At 41.7% G+C, this 18,066-nt stretch overlaps 2 protein-coding genes across 4 annotated transcripts; one reads left to right on the top strand and one right to left on the bottom strand.

Moving 5' to 3' along the window:
- Positions 1-495: 495 nt before the first annotated feature.
- On the bottom strand, positions 496-11,270 carry GLT8D1 (glycosyltransferase 8 domain containing 1). 3 transcript variants are annotated; one of them, XM_075287790.1, is made up of 10 exons: positions 10,833-10,874; positions 10,290-10,340; positions 9,865-9,963; positions 9,504-9,708; positions 8,778-8,883; positions 8,618-8,702; positions 8,082-8,194; positions 6,297-6,463; positions 4,834-4,946; positions 496-3,662 (listed from the first exon to the last, which is right to left on the bottom strand). In XM_075287790.1, the coding sequence occupies exons 2-10, from the start codon at positions 10,303-10,305 to the stop codon at positions 3,472-3,474; spliced, it is 1,095 nt and encodes a 364-aa protein (XP_075143891.1). In that variant the 5' UTR covers positions 10,306-10,340; positions 10,833-10,874; the 3' UTR covers positions 496-3,471. The 3 variants fall into 3 exon arrangements, with proteins under 3 accessions (XP_075143891.1, XP_075143889.1, XP_075143890.1); XM_075287788.1 differs by lacking the exon at positions 10,833-10,874 and adding an exon at positions 11,157-11,270 and having other exon boundaries at positions 497-3,662; XM_075287789.1 differs by lacking the exon at positions 10,833-10,874 and adding an exon at positions 11,161-11,264 and having other exon boundaries at positions 497-3,662.
- A 437-nt stretch (positions 11,271-11,707) lies between these two features.
- SPCS1 (signal peptidase complex subunit 1) lies at positions 11,708-16,746 on the top strand. The gene is made up of 4 exons (XM_075287289.1): positions 11,708-11,817; positions 14,378-14,437; positions 15,591-15,677; positions 16,459-16,746. The coding sequence occupies exons 1-4, from the start codon at positions 11,782-11,784 to the stop codon at positions 16,576-16,578; spliced, it is 303 nt and encodes a 100-aa protein (XP_075143390.1). The 5' UTR covers positions 11,708-11,781; the 3' UTR covers positions 16,579-16,746.
- The last annotated feature ends 1,320 nt before the right edge of the window (positions 16,747-18,066 follow it).

Genomic DNA, 18,066 nt, shown 5'->3' with positions numbered 1-18,066 from the left:
GAAACAGCACTACTTCAGACCGGTCACTGTGTCATGAATGACTGTTCATACATATTGCCTGACTGGAAGTGGCGCGGTGTCAAGTAGAACCTGAAGAGCCCATTTTACTAAGCAGTGTGATCCCTTATTTCTCCTAGTTGACGGACCCTATTAAACATCGTGACTTACTACAATTTTTATTTTTTTTTGCACATGGCAGAACATACAGAGGTCTAGTCAGAGCCCTCAAACCTGTATAGCTAATACACTATGACTCTATACAACCTTCCAAGTCTATTACAGCCATGTCCATGAGTCCTTACAAACAGTTTTATGAACTTGCAATACTGCATAAGGGGGCATTCACACGGAGGAAGTTGGCGCTGATTCTAGCACCATAACTTGCGGAAGAATCAACGCTGAAAAAAAAAAAAAAAATAGAGAGTCCCATTGACTTCGATGGGTTCCGTTTTCCGTCCGGAACCCATTGAAGTCAATGGGAGCCTTTTTTTCAGCGCCAATTCTGCCATGAGTAATTGTGCCGGAATCAGCGCCAACTTTCTCTGTGTGAATGCCCCCTTAAGAAGAACAATGCAAAACTCAGGGTAGGTTCACACCTGCGCTTGATCTCCATTCGGGATTCCGTCCCCTATTCCGCTTGAGAGACACAGAGACTTTTCTCTACGCATTTTTCGGGTAGAAACCCCAACACAGGCATGAACTTAGCAACAGATGGATAAGGAAAGCTGAAGTTTATTTTTTTTAATGGTGGTAGATAGCATCATGGCTGTAACTTACCACAGTGGCCAAAACACAAATAATGAAAGGCAGCCATTACTATGAAAGCATTTGTCAGGATTGCCATACACATGCCATAGTTACTACTGGATTTAATCACTAATACTAGGAATAGGACTGTAAGGACTCATTCACACATTGCAGATTTGGTCAGTATTTGTAAGCCAAAACCAGGACTAGATCCCAGCAAGAAGCAGGGATATAACTGAACGATTTCTACGTTTCTTCTAGGTATCCACTTCTTATTTTAGCTTCAAAATACTAATGCAAAATACAGATCAAATCTGCAGTATGTGAATAAAGCCTTGGAGACATGTAGACAGTTTTGTTTGCTAGATAAGACCTTACAGATGGCACGTCATGTGTTATCTATCATCTGTATAGAGAAGGTTGTCATACAGTACCATGGATGTATATGCAGTTATGAGGTCACTATAGTCATCTACCTCCTATAAATATACAAACTGGAGGATTTCCATTGAAGGGTCTTATAACCGAAGAATACTGACATTTGTAACATATAGTAGTGTGTTAGCGACTAGAGATGATCGAGTACTGTTCGGATCAGCCGATCCGAACAGCACGCTCCATAGAAATGAATGGATTCACCTGGTACTTCCGCTTTGACGGCAGCCGACCGCTTAACCCTTCGCGTGCCGGCTACGTCCATTGATTTCTATGCGAGCGTGCTGTTCGGATCGGCTGATCCGAACAGTACTCGTTCATCTCTATTAGCGACAAAGAAAGATTTATGATCTATAAATTGATCACTTGACCAATAACGTTATACTGGTCATGACACCTATGAACAGCCATAGACTATTCCTTATACACAAGTAACAACAAAGCCTTATCATACTAAAGTCTGAGAGATAGAAGCAGCTTGTGCTGGTATATTAGTATATGGCATAGAGGACTTGTGACAGATGCCCTCAATGATACAGTAATTTATGTTCAGTATCAAAAATCACAAAGATCTGTCACAAAATGGTTCTTTTATGAACATAGAGATGAAGTAGATTTGGGGAGAGTTAGATTTTAAGAGGAGTTACTAAGCATAATGCACAAGAATACAGTCTTAGGCTAAGGCCCCAGGCAGCGAGCCACAGCCAAAAAGCGTTGCAATGGTTTTAAATTACAGCATGGCCGCCGCGGATATTTTTCTGCAATGTGTGGATGGGAGTAGCCAGAATCACATCCACTTTGCAGGAACTGTAATGCAGCGGTTATGCTATGTGGGGCTTCTTAAAGAGAATCTGCATGTGCACTGAAACCAAGGGTTGCTGCTTCCGCTTTTTTCTTTTAATGCAAGCGCGGACAGAATTAGAACAAGGCTACTTGGGAAATCGACCTCACAGGTTCATCTATAATATGGGCAAAACCCCCCAAAAAACTGTCCTGCACACCATGAACTCAGGTTCTTATACACTTTAGAATGGTGCGGTTTACACTGCAACAATGTGCACTTACACGAGACAACCTAAAGGTGAACCAGCTTTGTCAAAAGCATGTCAGATTATACCTACGGAAACGATGGCGTTTTTCATATAGATATAATTGAAGCAGAAAGTCCGCAGAGGAAAACTTTGCAGACTTTCTGTGAAAAGTTCTGTGGAAAAAAACGTGATACATTTCCGGTTTTTACCGCAGAACTTTTTGGCTGTGTCGTGCTATGTGGGGCCATAGCCTAAAAGTGTTGCATGCAAGTAACAATCCTGCACAGATTACATCAATTCTCAAAAAAATGTCCAAGGTTTACAGCAAAGCTATTGCGCACCCAAAATCAGGCACAACAATAGTAAATCTTCCCCACTGTTGCATCCTAAACCACAAAACATGCCCTAAGCTAAGCTACACTCCTTGCTGGACGAAGGCTGGAGACACACATTGAATAAACTTTGCTTTTTGGTGCAGATTTTGCTGTATTTTGTTTGAGCCAAAGCGTGGATAACGCAGGAAGAAGAAATAGAAGGGATTCTTTTATATTTTCCATCCTTTAAGTCCCCTCCTGGCAGAAATCTGCACTAAAAACTCCAGGCTTGTGCTCCAAAAGCCATTAAAAAAATTGCATTTTATTTAGCGTAAACTTCGCCAGATATCTAAGCATTTTTGTTTAGGCGCTCAGTCCCCAGAGGATACAGCTCAGCGGGACAAGGATAGCGCTGGTCTGGATACCTCAGCCCTTATGTGTGTCTTCAGCCTATAATGTTTAAGAAATGTGTTGAAAAGCATGTGCGCCAGTTTTTTGGCTCATTTTGATTAGTAAATCTCTTCCATTGTGTTATAACAAACTTAGCTCTGCTGTATCTCCAGCAAGCATACCAAGAATCTCTGCATTTGTCTTGAGCTTGTTTTCTGGATGGGTTCCTAGTTGGTGGAAAACAATATGATCAGAATAGCATTTGTGAATACTTTCAGAAAAAAAAGGAGAGAACTGTAGTGGTGTCACCAGTCAGATACCTCGCACAATAGGACTAGATTAATGTTCGGGGAAACACCAACTGGCACTATATAAGATAATATAATAAATCTAGTAACCCGATGTACATGAACTGAGAAGGACCGGGGTCCACTGTAGTCTTTCTTGTAACAGCAATTTAAAAAAATAGCTTTCAGCTGCAGATTCCTGAGAAAATCCTGCTCGTCCGTGCTCTGTGATATAGTCCATGATCTTTCCTGATCAGTCCGATTCCCTTATTTGGATCCATCAGCTTCTGTGTGCCTTCTGATAATGGAAAATTTACCAGTGGGATCTGGAACATACCATTTTTCCCAAATTTCAGAATACGAGGCTGCTCGTCCCCAGGGTTTAAAGTGTCCATTCCAATGAAGAAGCCTGGCGGCATTCACAAACTGGAAGGAATAACGCTTTCCGGTACTTGAACCTGAAATAAAGAAAATAAAGGGAATATATCAAATAGTAATAAATATACTTTTTCCTAATCTGTTTTTTTTTTTTATAACATGTGTTTTCATTTTATTTTCTGTACATGATTATGAGAGGGGATATTTTGCTTGGGCTACTACTGTTAATAGCATTTAGAGCTATGCTTTACAGCAGCCACATGGACCATAGACAAAGTAGTTTGGAGATGATCTGACTTTGGTGGGAGTCTTCTAGGCATGCTTTGTGACCTGTGCAGAAGTCATAGTTCAGTGATGGGGAGGAAGCAAGTTATGCCATCAACTATAGTGAATGCTATAATATGAGATGGCTGTGAAAAATGGTCAGAATAGTGTACAGAACAGGCACAGCATACGGTTAGGCTTAGTGGTTAGTGTGACATTTTAGAAAGGGTTTTAGAATCTAAGGTCTTCAAACCTTATAACTTGACATTTGAGCATCAGAAATCATAGTTAGGTGCACCATAGGAAAGGTCATTACGTGATCCTGCACATGCTAAAGCAAGTTAAAGATGGAAACAACACCTGACCACTTCCCTTTTAGGTAGGGTTCACACTACCAATGGTGTCCGCTCAGAAGTTACTGTCCGTTATATGTCCGTTGCCCATAGACCTCAATGTTAAAAAAGATGGACAGAAAAGTCCTGCATGTAGGATTTTTTTGTCCAGTTGAAAAAGCGGACATGGGTGTAAACGGACACTAAAGGACACAAGATAAAATCCCATTGCAATGAATGGAGATTGAAAACGGACCAGCTAGTTTAATTTTACTTTAGCCATGAATAGAGACAAAATCAATATGTAATTCAGAAGGACATTTACATAAAAGTATAGCTAAATTCTGACACAGTCGCTCATAATTCAATGTAGAGTTCAGCTGAGGAAAACTGTAAAGTCATAACCTAATGCCACACAGGCTGATACACTGTCTGGTGAAAAAGCATTCATCTAACCTGTCATTTATTCCTATGGATTCCTGCTCATTCTGGGCTTTGCAGTCCAGTAGGTATTTTTAGTACATTTTTCCAGGTAGAGAAGAGATACAAGATAAGAGGTATTTGGTTGGATGGTTATAAATTATTGTACTGTCCTTCAGAAAGGGAATACACCTCTTACTGCTACCATTAGACACGAAATGTCACTCAGACTTACCCAAGTGCCTGACATGCCACATCGGGTCAATACTAGAGTGCATCTTGTAGAATACAATGAGTAGTGGCGGTGCGGTGATACTGCCAGCTAGTGTCTTGCTATACAGTTCTTCCCTGGAACAAGAGAGTAAGCTTACTTTAGTATCAGACAATCAGGTCTTACAATTTTATTAAAGGGTAAAAGGTCACAAAGTAGATTTTCAGAATTAGTGGATTCACTGACAACATTACATCTTGTTTACCTGTCAAGTCTTGTTTACTAGAGATGAGCGAACACTGTTCGGAACAGCCGTTCCGAACAGCACGCTCCCATAGAAATGAATGGAAGTGGCCGGCACGCGGGGGGTTAAGTGACCGGCCGCCGGCAAAGCGTACGTGCCAGGTGCTTCCATTCATTTCTATGGGAGCGTGCTGTTCGGATTGGCTGATCCGAACAGTGTTCGCTCATCTCTATTGTTTACCCAAAGGCCCTTATAGACTGGGGGTTTAACGTCCCAAATCGCCCTGTTACAAGGCAAGCCCCTGTCGCATTAAAAAAAAAAACACAAAAGTTTTACTTACCCTGCGCAGCAGTTGAATGACGCCAGAGGAATACGCCTCCGCTAGAGTGCGCATGTACCTCCAGCATTTGCACAGTGAAGCCAGGGAGAGCATCTCTGGCTTAGCTGAAGAACAGTCCGATGAGACTCGTTGGACTGTTCTCTTGGTAAGTATAAAGGTTTTTTTTATTTTTAATGTGGTCACAGATTGCGTTAAAACAGGACGATTTGGGACACTAAACCACAGATCTATAAGGACTTTGGATGGTTTAGTGTTCCAAATCAACAAGACAGGTGCCCTTTAACATACAAACAGAAAATCATCATCTTAGGCTATACTAACACGTGAAACTGCCAATGGGAGAAAACAAGGTAGACCTGACGGATCCATTAGCATCAATGGAGTCCCTCAGGATCTGCTTATTGTCTGTCATTACATGGACTGTCTTTACTGTTTAATTGGGTTTTCTTTTTTAATTTGAACACACCCTTACTGATATAAAACAGGACAGGCGACACACTAAAGCTGGCCATACACACTAGCGCTGGTTCGTCTGATACCAATCACTCCCAACATGTTCGACTCGGATGAATATATATGTGTTTTCAGTGTCGGAAAGAGAGGAAGATCCTGCCACACACCATTGGTATGAGTTTATCTCCCTTACAACCAAAGGAACAGACATGTTGAAATTAAACAGCAAGAATCTCCCCTGACATCTTCCATCAGGAGACAGTAAGGGGCACGCCATATGCAATAGATGGTTGGCCAGTCCTACTCATATCGAGGGGTTCATCCAACATAATTCTAAAGTGCATGCCCATAAGAACTATCAGAAAACCTTTGCAGAATAGGGACACTTAACAATACCTATATTGACATAAATAAGGAGCGAATACCTAGTAATTATACTGAATTACTTACGCTATATCCAACTCCATCCATTTCTCTAGCTGCCTGGTAATATTCTGCAGTCTCCATTCAGTTAGATTGGCTACAAAGACACCGGGATTAAAAGAGCAGGTACTAGCCTTCATGCCCAGCTTCCGAATTGTCTCCTTCTTGTAGTCAAAATATCCTATATAGTTATACTGCAAGAGATAAATGTTATTACACAACAGAAAGTTATATCCTCCAGTGTTTCGTACCACTCGCTCTGCAGACAGGAGCGCTTCTAATATCACAGTATGGCAATATTACGCGCGTAATACATTGAAAGCAATAGGGAAAAAAGCCTCCCATTGATTTCAATGGGGAGCACACGTATGCCGGCTCCCATTCAAGTCAATGGGAGCTGCTTTTTACGCACTCATTCTGAACGTGTTTTTACGATCAGAATGAGCGAAGCGTTACATCGTGTGAAGGCTCCCTTAGGGCTGTATAGGTGAGATGTTATCCCAGGTACTCTACAGGCTGGCAGGATGAGGTGCCATTCCATGCCAATTCTGCCATAGATCAGAGTTCAGTGAGGTTAGGAGGCCTTGTGTAGCAAATGCAGTTACAACTGTCTTCTACCAGGTACATGCAAGAACACACTTCTTAGACATGTAAAGCCGCCTATACACACAGTGAATGTCAGGTCAAATGGGTAATTTTGGTTCACCATTTTTTGAAAAATTAACATGGACCACTACTCAGCATTCCTGATATCTCCTATTGGAATATTATCCTCAGTCCAAACTACAAATGTGTGGCATTATCGGCTGAATTCATTTGATCATTTGCCCCTTGATGCTAGCCAATTCTTGACATTTTATTCTCCTGTCTTCATAGGAATCGATCTCTAGCTTTTTAAAGAGGACCTTTCATCAGATCGGGCACATGCAGTTCTATATACTGCGCTGAATTCAGTGCACTGTCGGCTTTCCCGATCTGTGCCCGGTGTAAAGCACTATCGGTCCCGGTACCGTAGCGCTTTAGTGTCAGAAGGGCGTTTCTGACAGTCAGCCAGGGACGCCCTTCTGCCCAGCAGTGCCTATCGCGCTGTACTGTGGAGCGGGGAGGAACGGCCCCTCCCTCTGCTCACACAGCTCGTTCATAGACGAGTATTATCAGGAGAGGGGGTGGGGGGGAGTTCCTCCCCGCTCCACAGTACAGCGCGATAGGCGCGGCTGTGCAGAAGGACGTCCCTGGCTAAGTGTCAGAAACGCCCTTCTGACACTAAAGCGCTACGGTACCGGGACCGATAGTGCTTTACACAGGGCACAGATCGGGAAAGCCAATAGTGCGCTGAATTCAGGGCACTGTCAGCTTTCCAGCAGTATATAGAACTGCATGTGCCCGATCTGATGAAAGGTCCTCTTTAATAAATTAGAGAATTTTTAGGGTATGTTCACATGGCAGAAACCTTTTCCGCCGTGTGACTTTTCTGTGTGGCTATGAAATGATGTTCCACATCAAAATCTGCCTGCAAAAAACTCCATGTGAACATACCCTTATTGCTTTTGACTGATCATGGCGATTGGTCTTTTGTAAAGGCGTTAGAGTCGGTCTGTGGGAAAACGAATGACTGACTCCACAGCCCTGACTACAACACAAAAATATGGAATCCACTGGTCCAATCTATGCTTCTAAGCCTGGAAAACTCAGTTAATGGCATATCCTACCAATATGTCATACATTTATAAAAGTGAACCTTAGTTTGTCCATAATCAACAACGACTGACCATGCAGCACCGATCAAAGCAAAGCTACAGATTTCCATCATACCTGGCTACCGGCTCCTCTGACCAGGTACTTTGAAGTGACTGAATCGCAATCCTCAGAGAAAGCTGCTGCCTGTCCCACTTTTATTGGAGTTTTGTAAAGTTCTAAAATATCACCTATAGGAAACGCAATGTACAAATGGGTCAAGTTTTTTTTTTAAAGATTATATATATATATATTTTTTTATATTACAAGTGCAATGCATATACACTGCAGTTTATAATGCCTGTTGCTTCTGGTAGCTCTTAATAGAAATACTATGACGGCGGCCACTAGACCCCTGCCCACCATGGCAACTCATCAGCACCCTGCAACAGCATTGAAGGAGTGGTGATGGGGTGTCATATATTCTCATCTAAAAGGTCAGCAGCCAGTAATCGTGTTATCATTCCCCCCAAATGACAGCCAGGCTCTCACAATGATTGAACAGGCCCAGGTTCTGAACCCATGCTATTACGTATGGATGCACTAGTTAGACACATTCCCTTTATGTGTTGGGGGGCTAAATACAATATTACAATACATAAAAAAAATTGTACCTTGAACAATGATATCGTCATCCAGATATATGATTTTCTCTACTCCAGGGACCAAATCAGGGAGGTAGAATCTTGCAAATGTTAACTAAAGAGCCAGAAATAAAACAATAAGACATCAAGCAAGTTATTTACAGATAAAGAAATGACTACATTTACTTACAGGTTTTACACGCTCATCCGCTCGGATTTTCCCCTCAAGAACCTGAGGATCGAAGTCCAGAATTTTATACTTGATGTTTTTAAGCTTAGAGTCACTAATCCAGGTCCTAAAACAAGGATAATGAAAAGAATTACCAAACTTGCTGCTGTTCAGACTTCTGATGTACTAGTATGTCACATTTTTACTTTTAGGGGTTGCGGTCCGGTTTCATCCTCTTCACATGGGTTATCAATATAGAAAGGCTGATAACCCACCCTACAGATAGGTTATCAATATCACATCATTGGGGGTCCCACATTCCCCATGTAAATGGAATGGCTGGCTAAAGAGTATCCTTACGACTATCCTTGTCCTTGGTCATCAATATCTGTGGAGATCCAACAACCAGCACCCTCTACAAACAGCTACAGCTTCTTATAGAACCAGAACTACACAGTACATGGAGAAGAAAGCAGATGGCTCTATACACTATGTAGCGGCTGCTCTGGGTTACTGCAGTTTAGCTCCCATTCATTTGCCACTGTACACTGCGTACACCCAGCATTGGAGCTTATATTAGCTGATCTGTGGAGGTGACAGTTGTCAGACTCTCACTGACATCCTAAATCTAAAGGCTGGACAGCCCCTTTAAAATATGCCAGGGAGAAGGTCATAAAAACATAAACATGTAATCAATGCTTGAGGATAGTCACGACAGTCTAGCCACCCAGTCATGATGTGCTATACCTTAGATGTTCCCTGGTATCATTCATGGTTACAATGTAGAAAGTGACGGTGGACTGGGTATTACTGGAAATACTGTTGATCGCAGCAATGGCTCCTCCAAGTCGGCTTTCTACTGCAGTGATAACCACAGGGATCTCTGCAATTTTTTTCTCCTCTGGAGCTTCAGGGAGAAAATCTATACGCTGAAATCCTATAAGGCTGGTATCTGGTAGAAAGAAAAAAAAAAGGATCACAAATACTGAAATCAACCAACGGCGCAAAAGAACAGAGACTTGAAAAACGTAGGCAAAATAGAGAGTACATTTTAAACAATAGCAGAAGACATACGTACATTTAAAGAGGTTTCTGAAACCCCCCTCACCTGAACTTTGCCTCTTCAATATATCGCTTAGGCCCAGTAGATTATGATGGAGGATGAGGAGGAAGACCACCGCAGCCAACACTATAATAACTATATTCACTGAGAGATAAGAAAGCACACATCTAAGGATGGGATTCAACAACAACATTATATACAATAGATTTCTCCCAACATCACCCTTCACCCTTTCTATACAGATGCAAGTCTATGTGTTTTCAAAGGGGAGAAGGTCATTGGTAGACTACTTTCTCCTCTTGAGATACTTCTGGGCTCACAATCTACATTTAAAAAACAAAACAACAAAAAAACAACAAAGAAGAATGGGCTAATTGCATTAGGACTCATAGGGTCCTTGAATTCTACCTTCAGGGGAAAGTCAAGATATCCATATACAATGTTAGGAAATATGATTTGTATGATTTTACCTTTGCGGCATGACATTTTAGATGATTTGTCTTGATTCTCTTGTTTCCAATCTGCAATGTAAGTAAACATGTGAGTGTGATATAGCTTTACAATACATATAGGAGAAAACATTTAGAGAAGCTTATTTAAAGGGGTTTTGCAATGAAGGAAATGAAATTTCCCCACTGTGGGACTATTAAAGGATTATCTTATCTTATCCTATGGAATAGCCACAGAATATCCTATAAATCCGCCGGATGTGAATCCCACCTGAGCTAAGCTATTTCTATAAGTCCCATAGAGGAGGATGGGAGTTACAGAAACAACGCAGCTCACCATATGCAGTGTCTGTCATTCCCATTCACTTCTTGGAAGTTATCGTAGCTCAGAGCTACGCTGTTTCCATACAGCCTGACCATAGCTGTAAGTCTTCTCAGCAAGGTAGTGGGAGGGCAGCAGAGGCCTGAAAGGTTCATTTTAGAGAGGACTCACACCCATCAGACACTTATGGCATATTCCATGGGATTTACTTTACATGTATTTCACTAGGTGTGCACATATACCTAAAAGCACAGAGAAGAACAGATCTTCTACATCAAACAGCTTCAGCTCTGCTACATCTAAACTTTTACTATGATCAGAAGCAAGCTTTTCATTGCCATAGAGGAGCCCAGTTATCAATGAGACCTGATATTGCTGAGGCAGTGGCACCCTGAGTACATGTATGAGAACATGTATCACATAGGTAGTACTTTACTGAGCACATAGGACATGCAATTTCTAGTCATGTTAATACATAGGTTAGACATGAATTAGAAACATGAAACATGCAAATGTACATAAACATACATACAAAGACATGCAAGTAACATACATCACACATATACATACAGTCTAGCGGCCGTAGTACTCAGGCCCCGCCTCCCAACACTCAACTACATGCAGCCAAATTGCCAACTCAACATCAGCAATAACCCAGCTGCAGGCCACGCCTATCCCCGTCACGTGTTTAGAAACCTGTACCACATGACTATATTGAACTCACTGAGCCGTCGGTCGCCATCTTTGTTGTGGTATAACGTATTTTAACTGTATGATATATGATATAACACATTATTATGACAACTGTAACAATATATATGACACATTTTCTGACGTATTGTTAGACTTTTCGATGCTGGATAATAAACGATATATATATATTTTTTTAAAATATTTGCCCTCAAAAGACATGGCGCTACCGAAGGCCCCCACTGCTCTGGTTACATTAAAGTAAACATTGGGATAGTCTGCAGTATTCTAACTCTGATTATAGGGTCAGTTGTTTCTGTGTAAGAACGTTAGATTTATGTCATTGGAATGCAGCGCTTTGTATTGTCTAGCACGGACCGGCTTCCTGTCAGGCAGTGTGGTGGGCGCCTTAAGGGTCCTTGCTTGGGATGACGCTGCTTGGTGGTCTTGTGTTTCCGGTTTGGTACCCAGTTAGTGGAGGAGAGCTGCTCGGCTGTCATCATGTTGGATATATTCGCTTCTATCCCGACCCAGATGGTGAGCAGCACTGACTGATGGCGGGGGGGACTAGAGAGAGGAGGACCCGCCGTGTCCTGTACTGTATACTGTACCTTGTATGTGGGGAAAGCGGCAGAACCTATAGGGATAGGGAGAGGAGGATGTGATGCCAGCTGTACACAGGGATCACTATGGACACACACACATATATATATATATATATATATATATATATATATATATATATATATATATATATATTTATATATATATATATATATATATATACACACCAATATCTATATGCATATATACATACACTGACAGCAAAAAATATATATATATATACACACACACACCAATATCTATATGCATATAGACGAGAAGAGGAAACTCTACATCCTACTGGGAGAAGAAGAGGCCACTGTGGAGATCGCTGCCCAATACGTGTCCAGCTGTCACCAAATAAGAGGAAGATGAGACTCCACGGACTATTATATTTATCCCAATACACCTTGGCCTGACAGATTTACTATAACTTGTGCTAGACAATTGCTATGCGTTCTAGCTGACATCCACACCAGGCCCAGACTGTCGTAGCCTTCAGTTTGGTGCTCAGGACCTCCCAAGAGGCACCAGAATTATTAGACGGCTGGAGCCTCTTAAAGGGGTTTTATAATTAAAGATCCTTATCTGCTATTCACTGGGGCCCTAAAGTCTCCCATTCCTGTCATGTGAATGAAGCGCCAATGTCTGTCACCTTCCAGTTGCATAGAGTAGACTGAAGTGTTGGTCATAGAACGCACTTGCGTTTCACTCATATGCAGAAGGCGCGCATAGGGAAATTTTCCTGCCCCCCATTCTCCTGATCGATGGGTATCCCTGCAGTCAGTTCCTGACACTTATCCCCTTATCCTTCAATGATAAAACACACAGGCAGAGGGATGCACTGGAAACGCTAGTCTTATTACGTGCACCCCAATATATCTCCTTTTATATGTAAGTTTAACATCTGGCATTGAGGGTAAAGTTAGTGCAAAATCCTAAGGTTTGGACTAGGGCTATTTGGCAACATGAGACCCCATGGACACCAGCAAATACCGTCCATATATTGCCTGCATTTTCCAGAGCAATTGTTCTTTGTAGACCAGGATTCCTTGTATCATAGAGATCTATCATAGTGATCTATCGTCCTAGGAGTCCTGATTTCCAGACCACAGTGCTGGGAATGCGAGCAATATATCGTCTGGATTTTCAGGACTGTATTTGTCTTTGAATGGGGCCTTAGGATGGCGGTATCACATTGTGACAATGTCAGAGATGTGCGGTATTATGTACTGTTAGAAAGCCAACAGTGCACTGAATTCATGGGAAAACCTTCAATGACACTGTAGTATGACTTAGTCTCTAACAGTAAGAATCCCTGTTTAGTTGCTCTCGGATGTTCACACACATTGGAGATAATTTCTCACCCCCTGTAGGCCACTTACCTAGCATAGAAGGGTGATATTGTGGAACACGTTTGGCTCAACGGCCTTTATTACCCCCATTCACCACCTCACTCACCGCATTGTGCACATGTGGGTGGAGCAGGCTGGAGCCACCATGGTCTGACATATTTGTTATAACCTATGCCAGTTTTGTGGAGCAAGGTATAATGGAAATCTATGCCATTGTCTAACTGGTGTAGATCTCCTCTCTGGTACACGAGCATGGACCTGATTTATGAAGAGTCCAGAGCCCATTTATAAATCGGGGAGTTGTAGTTTCACGGCAGCTGGAGTGCTGAAGGTTTCTGATCAGCGGGGCTTCATAGATACACTCTTGTACTTTTTAGCCATTTTAAATATTTGTCTTTTTTATTTATTTACTGCATTTTGTACACGATAAAACTCATCTGATTATAAATCATACCCATGGTTTAAGCAAGAAAAATTATACAGTGTGACGGGCACTGATGGGGCATTATCCAGTGTGATGGGCACTGATAGGGCATCATACTGTGTGGAGGACACTAATGGGGCATTGGTGCCCACTATACAGTATAATGCTTCTAAATGCCCCACACAGGACCTGTGAACTATGCTTTACAATAGCGGCAGCAGTGTTTAGGTTTTGTTTGCTAGAAGTGTCTTCTAGTTTGATAAATTTACCTAGAGGGATGTTTTTTGATATATGGGAGGAAATCACAGTAAACCCAAAGAAACACCCTGTTTGTTACAGATTTTATTTTTTTTAATGTAGATTGTGAGCCCCATATAGGAATCACAATGTACATTTTTTTTTTCCTATCAGTAAGTCTTTGTAGAATGGGAGGAAATCCACGTAAACACAGTGAGAACATACAAACTCCTTGCAAATGTTGTTCCTGTTGGGATTTCAACCCAGGACTCCAGTGCTGCAAGGCTGCAGTGCTAACCACTGAGTCACTGTGTTGCCCCATGTATGTTGCAGATTTTTGTGCTGGATTGTACCAATCCTCGTGTAACACATACATATTTTAGCAACAATTACACTGAATATGCAGCAGACTTTTTTCGTCAATAATACGTCCTTAGTCATATGTTTTACATTTTTATTTCTTCACTTATTTTCACAGGACTATAAAGGTCAGAAACTTGCAGAGCAGATATTTCAAGGAATAATCCTATTTTCTGCAGTAAGTATTATTTCTCCATTTGTAAAACTCAGAACTGTTCTCTTCAGTACATTGCGGACCTGACCTAGCTTACTGTATGACAGTGATGTGTCTGATAGTCATGTGACCATGCTTACAAGCATTTCCATCATACACATGAACCCCATCTTGGTCTAAAAATAAAGCCCTATTTGTCATAGAATAAAAACTTTTTTTTTTTTGAATAACCCAAAGCAGAAAAATGTTATAGCCCTCAAAAAACTGAATGGCCCTGAAGTTGTTAAAACTGTGACTGATGATGAAATAGTTGACTGTTTCCCATGACAAACCAGCAGAATTGTGAGCGCAGCCCTGGAGTATAAAGCAAGCTGTAAGTGGGTGTCAGTACAAAGTAAATAATGCAAAATAGCTTAAAAAAAATTGTATTAAAGTATTTTTCATAGATGACTTATAGATATGGGTGTCTTATTCAAGATGGAGCATTGGGATCCTTACTCGGAGGACACTGTGAATGGAAGTGAGTTCTCTGGATCCATTTCTATGCAATTTCCAAAAGCATTGAGCTAGCGTGCTTGGTTGCTTTTGGAATTCCTATAGAGGAGGACCGTGTATGTGCCACTAGCTTTCCATTCACAGCAGCACAGAGGAACCTGTATCTATATTTATGTCTGAAATGGGAATAATCCTTTAGGGCTCGTTCACACAGGGCAAGAGGGGGTGGATTTTGGTGCTGAATCCATGTCAGAATCCGCCCCCTCACAATAGAGGTCTATGTAGACCGCTAGCTTACTTTTTTCCGTGAGCAGCATGTTGCCGCTCATGGAAAAAAGAAGCGAGCTGCCCTTTCTTCAGGCATATTCCATGGCTGATTCAGCCACTGCATCCGCCTCGCGGCAGCTCGCTCCGTGCTAGGCCCCTTCATTTAGGCCTACTCCGAAGCGGGAAGCCGTGACAGTCACAGCAGGCGCATTTTGGTCCTATTCTGGCGCGGCTTCTCACGTCAAAATCAGGACCAAAATACACCCCCTTGCCCTGTGTGAATAGGCCTTAATGGGATGCTTGTTATGTGACTAATTCTATATAAAAGCTGTCTAACTATAAAAAGTTGAAATTAGAAAAAACTGACCAAATGGCACCTAAAAGTGTTTATTGAATGGGCTTTTCTCTCTTTCAGGTGATCGGCTTCATATACGGCTATGTGATTGAGCAGTTTGGCTGGACAGTGTACATAGTAATTGCCGGCTTTGCTGTGTCTTGCTTGGTAGGTTAATATGTTTCCACAGGCCTCTCATCTCTCCTTCCTAATGATAAGATATTGGTTGTGGTCTCCGCCATGCATCTTGGCATTTGTAGTGTTAAGAACTGACGTACCGGACATCTCTTTGACTCGGTCAGTGGTTTTCTGCAGGTATAGATAGCGTGGACTAGAGACTAGAAGCTACTACTGACGGTTGTCCCTCCAGGTCGATCACTTTTGACATTCTCTATGAATGTCTTTTGTAAATCTATACATGTCTTACGCCAGGTTCACACTAGCATTTGGGTCCGCACGGGGACCCGAAAGACGGAGACAATGATCAGTTACCCACGGAAACCTACAGACCCCAGGGACCATAGTGGGGTCTGACCGGTTTATACTGAAAGCGTCAAAGAGAAAAGTCCTTCTTGCAGGACTTTACGCCGATTTCAGGCAGAATCTGCAGAGTAGCCTCTTATGGAGACCCCAATGCAGATGTGAATTCAGCCTTAGTGTTTCTGGGGACATAGATTGTACCTCACCTGTATAACAACGTTGGGCCTCATGTATGGAAGCTCAGGGAATGATTCCCCTTTTTGCTATTGCACATGAGAGCCGCCAGTTCATGTAATTTCCGTAAGACTTTTATAGGTAACCAAGCCCATAGAAATGAATGGAGCGTATCTGCCCAGCCATCACTCCATTCAGGCAGCTTCTTATGATCCTTGGTGATTCCAGTGCTCACGAATTTAACCCCTATTACAAAACCACTAATGAGACTTCCTCCTTCTTCCATATATTGCAGTTAACTCTTCCTCCGTGGCCAATGTATCGCCGCCATCCATTAAAATGGCTGCCTGTCCAGGACTCTGACAAAACAGATGACAAGAAACAGCAGGACAAGAAATCGAAGAAGCACAAATAACTCCCCACCTAAGGCCATCGCTACCAAATCGGAGGACCACCAATGGAAAATGGACTTGAACTGATATGTTTTTCTGCTAAGCAGAACATTGTGCTTATAGGGGTTAAGTTCCAGGTATTGTCTGAATGTCCAATAAAGATGCGGAGCTGTTATTTGTTTTAACCTTTACCCTTTTTTTTTTTTCTTCTCCTGTCCTGTTACATTCTATCTGTTTTTTTCAGTTTGGGAATATTTAGTGATATTTTCCATTTCAATGTGTGTTCACTAAAGCTTTTCTGTCACTTTGGACTGAGCCAGTGGTCATTTTTGGCAAAGGTTTGAATTATAAATTGATCTAATCTAATACATTGCAGAAATTTAGCTACAGATCATCTTTTTGCCTTTTTTCTTTTTGGTACGGAAATGTTAATTGACTTGATGTGCAGTTTTCTTCAAAATTGACATACAAATTGATCTCTAAAATAAGGAATTTTCACCCAATTTCCAATACATTTGTGAAAATAATAAGATTATTTTGTGACCATGGCAGCTGTCAATGGTAGAGAATATTAGAGAGAAAGTGAGTAGAAATGAGCAAATTTTTTTAAAAAATTTCTGATATGATTCGATCCAAATTATTTTTGCAGTGAATCACTTTAAAAACAGCTATTTCCTCACTGCAGGGATGCTGTATAGTAGTGTAGAACACTGTGCCTTGAAGTAACTCGCATAGGGAGTCTGCTGTGGTTTTTAGTGATGTCCCACTAGGGGACTTGAACCAGTGATGCACTGATCACTGGTTCAGCACTATAGACTGTGATACACGTGTACTGCAAGATCAACTGGGTACTAGGGGCTATGAGCAGCTTGGGATCACTGGCCAGGCTGCACAAGATGCATATCGGCAACCCCCAATCTCGGGGACATGTAGCATGGCGGAACGCCTTGGATGCCACTGTCATGTTTGACTGTGGCTTCCAAGGTGTTAAAACCCCCGATCGGAACTGTTTAAACCCCCGATTCGTTACAATGAAGCATGAGGAAATCCAGATTCGATGCGAATCGAATATTTCCCTGAAATTCAGATTGAATTCCACCTCGTCAGCTTCGATTCACTCATCTCTACAAGTGAACAGACAGTTCTTGAAGCTGCGGTGGTGAAAGCAGAAAAAGTGGTTCAGTGCAACTTTAACAAGGACTTGATGACTGGGTTTGAGCATCTCCAAAATGGTAGGTTTTGTCAGATATAAATGGTATATAGTGCCTGCAAAATAGTCCAATGGGGAGCTGAAAATAGGGTCATGGGCAGTCAAGCTTCATTGCTGTACATGGGAAGCAAAGGTTAAGAAATATGTTCCAACCTCACATAAGATCTTTTATAGTACAAAAGGCTGAAAGTTTAACTTAGGATATGATAGAAAAGGTAGCATGATACGCAGGCTAGTACAGTACATGATATTCATGTGGAAGCTTCTTTAATACATTCTTTTTCAGCCATTTAATCCTTAT

Source organism: Leptodactylus fuscus, chromosome 9 (assembly GCF_031893055.1).
Source record: "Leptodactylus fuscus isolate aLepFus1 chromosome 9, aLepFus1.hap2, whole genome shotgun sequence".
NCBI classification, from domain to species: Eukaryota; Metazoa; Chordata; class Amphibia; order Anura; family Leptodactylidae; genus Leptodactylus; species Leptodactylus fuscus.
The sequence above is the reverse complement of the archived record's forward strand: the minus strand, read 5'-3'. Positions and strand labels throughout refer to the sequence as shown.